This window comes from Periophthalmus magnuspinnatus, chromosome 4, assembly GCF_009829125.3.
Source record: "Periophthalmus magnuspinnatus isolate fPerMag1 chromosome 4, fPerMag1.2.pri, whole genome shotgun sequence".
Classification (NCBI taxonomy): domain Eukaryota; kingdom Metazoa; phylum Chordata; class Actinopteri; order Gobiiformes; family Gobiidae; genus Periophthalmus; species Periophthalmus magnuspinnatus.
This window is the reverse complement of record NC_047129.1, coordinates 3,790,952-3,797,398: the sequence shown is the minus strand read 5'-3', so window position 1 is coordinate 3,797,398 and position 6,447 is coordinate 3,790,952. Positions and strand designations below refer to the sequence as shown.

General features: G+C 49.0%; 1 protein-coding gene across 1 annotated transcript in view; it reads left to right on the top strand.

Moving 5' to 3' along the window:
• The first annotated feature begins 5,099 nt into the window (after nt 1-5,099).
• The window catches only part of LOC117394117 (GTPase IMAP family member 8-like), a 3,598-nt gene continuing 2,250 nt past the window's right edge, over nt 5,100-6,447 (top strand). Inside the window, 3 exon segments of the mRNA XM_055221332.1 lie at nt 5,100-5,187; nt 5,439-6,197; nt 6,200-6,443. Coding sequence (XP_055077307.1) covers nt 5,100-5,187; nt 5,439-6,197; nt 6,200-6,443 — 1,091 coding nt within the window.

Here is a 6,447-nt window from a genome sequence, read left to right as displayed (position 1 = left end):
AAATAAATAAATACAGTATAGTTTTAAAACAGCTATATATATTTACACCATTTATTATGCATTAATTTATGCAACAAAAATGTATCATTTTTTCATGAAACTCAAGGCCTTACCTGAAAAAAAGCATTGTTGACAGCAAAAAGCATTGTTTAAAGCTTGAATATGCTAATTTACATATGCATTATTACAGTATTTTGATGTCCATAGGTTGTGAAACAAAAGAGTGGATCTAGAGTATTTAAATCCAAATTCATTTACATATTTTAAAAACAGTTGTTTAACTGGGCAAAAGTGAAGGAGCTCAACCTGCCATATTTTCTTTTTACCAGGAATAAAATCTGCCCGCTAGTAGCAACCGTTCAAACGTGATGACCAGTAGTATGAAGACTCTTGTCATTCAGAGAACCAAGCTTAGAACTTAATAAAATGTTTTATAATATTGCTTTTTTTAAGCATTAAACTAGTTAGTTTGAACTTGTACTTTACAAGAATTAGTTGTTAGTGATCACATTTTAGCTCATTAGAAGGCACCAGATTACATAATGCTGTAAGGTGACACTGATTGGCTCACCTGGCTTATATGGACAGGGCATCAGTGTCTTTAGACTGAACTTGTTTCCATTTCTTACAATGTGTTTCAATATAAATATTCACTACTGTCAAGTTACCAATGACAGTTGCGGTTAATTGCATCTTACTCATTTATACATTGACCCATATAGCCACATGTTTTACTATGCTTTTCAATCATCACTTTTGAGACTTAAAATTGTATAGGCTTGGCTATTAAAACAAAACTTGTTGTGATTTTGGGCGTTACAAAAATAAAATGAATTGAATTGGATCAGTGTGTGTGTGTATCAGTGCGTGTGTGTATCAGTGTGTGTGTATCAGTGTGTGTGTGGATCAGTGCGTCTGTGGATCAGTGCGTGTGTAGATCAGTGTGTGTGTGTGGATCAGTGTGTGTGTGTGGATCAGTGCGTGTGTAGATCAGTGTGTGTGTGTGGATCAGTGCGTCTGTGGATCAGTGCGTGTGTGGATCAGTGTGTGTGTGTGTGTGTGTGTGTGTGTGGTGTGTGTGTGTGTGTGTGTGTGTGTGTGTGGAATGGGTGTGTGTGTGTGTGTATCAGTGTGTGTGTATCAGGGTGTGTGTGTGTAGGGGTGTGTGTGTGGTGGGGGGTGTGTGTGTGTGTGTACAAATTAAGCACAGTTTAGGCCTTGTGCTAAACCATATGAATCCTGAAATAGCATCTCCACAGCTCCCCCTGGTGTCACAGAGTGGTAAAGCACACATTTCACAGAGGGTATTTTGCATGACACACTCCTTCCTGCTGCCCTTTATCAAATATGAAAATACTTTCACTTCAGACGCAATGACATCCACGCACTGATCTCTGTGGGTTTCTGAACATTTTACTGAGAAATACTGAGTTTTTAGGTGGGTTTATGAGATTAAATGAGACATTTAAACGTTTTTAAATGACACATTTAATCATTCTTAAATGAGACATTATGGGGTTTTTTTCAATGAGACTATTCTACCTTTTGAAAGTAGAGGGTCTGACTGTTCTAGTGTGATATCTTAGAAAAAGTTATTATTTACCCGTTACTAGTTACCTCACTGGCAGGCCCTGGTCCAGACCAAACTGACTGAGGAACGATCTGAGTTACGTTACTTTGGAATTACTTTATTTGCATTATTGTACTAAATAAATAAATAAATATGTGCAGCTATTTTCATTAAAGATATTTAAATAGAGTGAAGGGTATGTCAAGTAATAAAGCTTGTGAGTTGCATTACAAATACATATATCAAAAATATGGAATGCATATTGATTGAATAAAGTTTCTTAGGGGCATCACATATACATATATATCTTTTGATAGTGAAATCATATAGGTTTTGAATATTGTCATGTAATCACCATCTTTATACTAGAGTTTGAGCACCATGTACTAACACTGAAACTAGATTAAAGGTAACATTGTAAAACGTGAATTATGGAAGACAGTTGGTGCTTTGCAGAAACTCTTTTACCGAGTTAAGGCAACATTGTAGGAGGTGAATCATGTCGTCTGACAAGCACCATCCATCCATCCATCCATTTTCTTCCGCTTATCCGGGGCCGGGTCGCGGGGGCAGCAGTCTAAGCAGGGACTCCCAGACTTCCCTCACCCCGGACACGTCCTCCAGCTCCTCCGTGGGACCCCAAGGCGTTCCCAGGCCAGCCGAGAGACATAGTCCCTCCAGCGTGTCCTGGGTCTTCCCCGGGGCCTCCTCCCGGTGGGACATGCCCAAAACACCTCCCTAGGGAGGCGTCCAGGAGGCATCCTGAGCAGATGCCCGAGCCACCTCAACTGGTTCCTCTCAACGTGTAGGAGCAGCGGCTCTACTCCGAGCTCCTCCCGTGTGACCGAGCTCCTCACCCTATCCCTAAGGGTGCGCCCGGCCACTCTGCGGAGGAAGCCCATTTCAGCCGCTTGTATCCGCGACCTTGTCCTTTCGGTCATTACCCAGAGCTCATGACCATAGGTGAGGGTAGGAACGTAGATTGACCGGTAAATCGAGAGCTTCGCCTTCCGGCTCAGCTCCTTCTTTACCACAACAGACCGATACAGCGACCGCATCACTGCAGACGCTGCACCGATCCGCCTGTCAATCTCCCGCTCCATCCTTCCCTCACTCGTGAACAAGACCCCGAGATACTTGAACTCCTCCACTTGGGGCAGAGACTCACTACCCACCCGGAGAGAGCAAACCACCTTTTTCCGGTCGAGAACCATGGCCTCGGATTTGGAGGAGCTGATTCTCATCCCAGCCCCAAAGGACACCACGAGGGACACGGTCGAATGCCTTCTCCAGATCCACAAAACACATGTGGACTGGTTGGGCATACTCCCATGAGCCCTCGACCCGATGGAGAGTATAGAGCTGGTCCAGTGTTCCACGACCAGGACGAAAACCACACTGCTCCTCCTGAATCCGAGGTTCGACTATCGGTCGGATTCTCCTCTCCAGTACCCTGGAATAGACCTTACCGGGAAGGCTGAGGAGTGTGATTCCCCTGTAATTGGAACACACCCTCCGGTCCCCCTTCTTATACAGAGGGACCACCACCCCGGTCTGCCATTCCACAGGTACCGTCCCCGACCACCACGCGATGTTGCAGAGACGTGTCAGCCAAGACAGCCCCACAACATCCAGAGACTTGAGGTACTCAGGACGAATCTCGTCCACCCCCGGAGCCTTGCCACTGAGGAGCTTGCCAACCACCTCAGTGACTTCAGCCAGGGTGATGGACGAGTCCGCCTCTGGGTCCCCAGTTTCTGCTTCCTCCTCGGAAGACGTGACAGTGGGATTGAGGAGATCTTCAAAGTATTCCTTCCACCGCCCGACAACATCCCCAGTCGAGGTCAGCAGCTCTCCACCCGCACTGTAAACAGTGTTGCTGAAGCACTGCTTCCCCCTCCTGAGGCGTCGGACGGTTTGCCAGAATCTCTTTGAGGCCGTCCGATAGTCCTTCTCCATGGCCTCCCCGAACTCCTCCCAACCCCGAGTTTTTGCCTCTGTGACTGGCCGAGCCGCGGCACGCTTGGCCCACCGGTACTCATCAGCTGCCTCAGGAGTCCCACGAGCCAACAAGGCTCGATAGGACTCCTTCTTCAGCTTGACGGCATCCCTTACTTCCGGTGTCCACCACCGGGTTCGGGGATTGCCGCCGCGACAAGCACCACAGACCTTACGACCACAGTAGAGGTGGAGAACATGGCCCACTCGGAGTCCATGTCTCCAACCTCCCCCGGGATCAGGGAGAAGCTCTCCCGGAGGTGGGAGTTGAAGACCCCCCTGACAGAGGGCTCCGCCAGACGTTCCCAGCAGACCCTCACAATGCGCTTGGGCCTGCCAGGTCTGTCCGGCTTCCTCCTCTGCCAGCGGATCCAACTCACCATCAGTTGACAGCTCAGCCCCTCTCTTCACCCGAGTGTCCAAGACACGCGGTCGGAGGTCAGATGACACGACAACAAAGTCGATCATCGACCTCCGACCTAGAGTGTCCTGGTGCCACGTGCACCGATGGACACCCTTGTGCTCGAACATGGTGTTTGTTATGGACAAACTGTGACTAGCACAGAAGTCCAATAACAAAACACCGCTCAGGTTCAGATCGGGGAGGCCGTTCCTCCCAATCATGCCCTCCAAGTCACTGTGTCACATGGGCGTTGAAGTCCCCCAGGAGAACAACGGAGTCCCCGGTTGGTTCACTGTCCAGTACCCCTCCCAGGGACTCCAAGAAGGCCGGGTACTCCGCACTGCTGCTTGGCCCGTAGGCCGACACAACAGTGAGAGACCTTTCCCCGACCCGAAGGCGCAGGGACGCGACCCTCTCGTTCACCGGAGTGAACCCCAACAAGCAGCGGCTGAGTTGTGGGGCAATGAGCAAGCCCACACCAGCTCGCCGCCGCTCCCCGCGGGCAACGCCAGAGAAATGGAGAGTCCAACCCCTCTCAAGAAGTTGGGTTCCAGAGCCCAAGCTGTGCGTGGAGGTGAGGCCGACTATATCTAGCCGGTAATGCTCAACCTCCCACACAAGCTCAGGCTCCTTCCGCCCCAGCGAGGTGACATTCCATGTCCCCAGAGCTAGTCTCCATGTCCGGAGATCTGGTCGTCGAGGTCCCCGCCTTCGACTGCCGCCCGGATCTCTCTGCATCCGCCCCGCATGGCTCCTCCCGCAGGTGGTGGGTCCACGGGAGGACGGCCCCATGTCGTTCCTTCGGGCTGGGCCCGACCGGGCCCGTGGGGAAAGGCCCGGCCACCAGGCGCTCGCTGCCGAGCACCCACCCCAGGCCTGGCTCCAGGGTGGGGCCCCGTAACGCCAGTCCGGGTGACGTAACTGGCCTTGTTCTTTGTCTCTTCATGTAGGGCTTCTGATATGATCATGCATTTATATTAGTCTAAACACAACTTTTGGATGTTTTGTAACATTATGGAAATACCTGTACAAATGTCTTAATTTCCAGTGATGTCCAAACAGGAACAGGGGATTTTTTGTGATGTAACATCTCATCATAGTGAAATGTGTTGTCTACTGAAGGTGGAAATGTCAACTTGTCCTTTTGTGTTTTTATTTACAGAAGATGGAAATTGTCATAAATGCAGTGGCAGCTATGGACTCCTGCCGCCGTACTGTAAGTGAACTTAGAACTCCACAGCACAAACAGACATTTAAATATTTAGGACAAAAGCCTCAGACCTCAGCTTTATCAAAGTATATCTTTGGTCCAAAGTACTAAATATAAAACATCAAAAGTATTATAATTATTAATAAATAATTAAAATGCATCAAGTTTAGTGTTTTTGGGGCACAGCAGAACAAATCAATAAAACCTCCTGCCAAGTGTAGTTCACAACTGAAGTGAGTTTGTTTCTCTGTTTCCAGTATCTGAGCTGAGGCTGGTTCTTCTGGGGAACAGCAGGACGCTGAAGAACTCAGTGGGAAACCTCCTTTTGGGAAACAAGGAGTATGATCTGTCCACTCAACATGATAAATGTGTAAAATTCAGTGGAACATTCCAGGACAAACCATTGACTGTGATCCACACTCCAGACCAGCTGCTCTCCACCACCTCACAACAACAACTCCAACAGATTATACGAGACATCAAAGATCTGAGCGCCCCTGGTCCTCATGTGTCCCTGCTGGTTCTACAGCCTGAAGACTTCACTGAGCAGCACAAAAGCAGACTACAGTCAGTCCTGGAGAGCCTCAGTGAGCAGGTCTTCCAACATTCACTGGTGCTGATGTCCAGGCCACAAGCAGAGACACCAGGGTCCATGGAGAAATACATGAGGCAGACACATATAAGGGACATGATCATCAGATGTAGATACAGATGTATGTGGATGCATCACTCTGATCTATATCAGCATGATCTGAAACAATTTAAACGTAAAGAGCTGTTCTCAAGAATCTGTGACATGTTGAAGGAGAACAGTGGAGATCATCTGAGTCCTGACGCTTTTGAAGAAGAAGACTCAGGTCTGACTTTGGCCTTTGGTACAAAAGAGAAACCCTCTCTGAACCTGGTTCTTTTTGGGAGGAGTGGAGCAGGGAAGGCGTCAGCAGCTGAGTCCATTTTAGGGCGAGCAGAGCTCCCTGCAGCGAGCAGCCCAGGGCAGTGTGTTAAACATGAGGGAGAGGGTGTGGGCGTCGGGTGTCTCTGGTGGAGCTGCCAGCTCTGTCTGGAAAACCTCTGGAGGCAGTGATGCAGCAGTGCCTCCGCTGCATCTCCCTCTGTGCTCCTGAGGGCGTCCACGCCTTCATCCTGGTTCTACTGCAGGGTCCCCTCACCGACGAAGATAAGGCCGAGCTAAAGACCATCCAGGACACACTCAGCTCACGAGTCCTTCTCTTCACTATGATTCTGGTCACTGTGGACTCAGAGCCC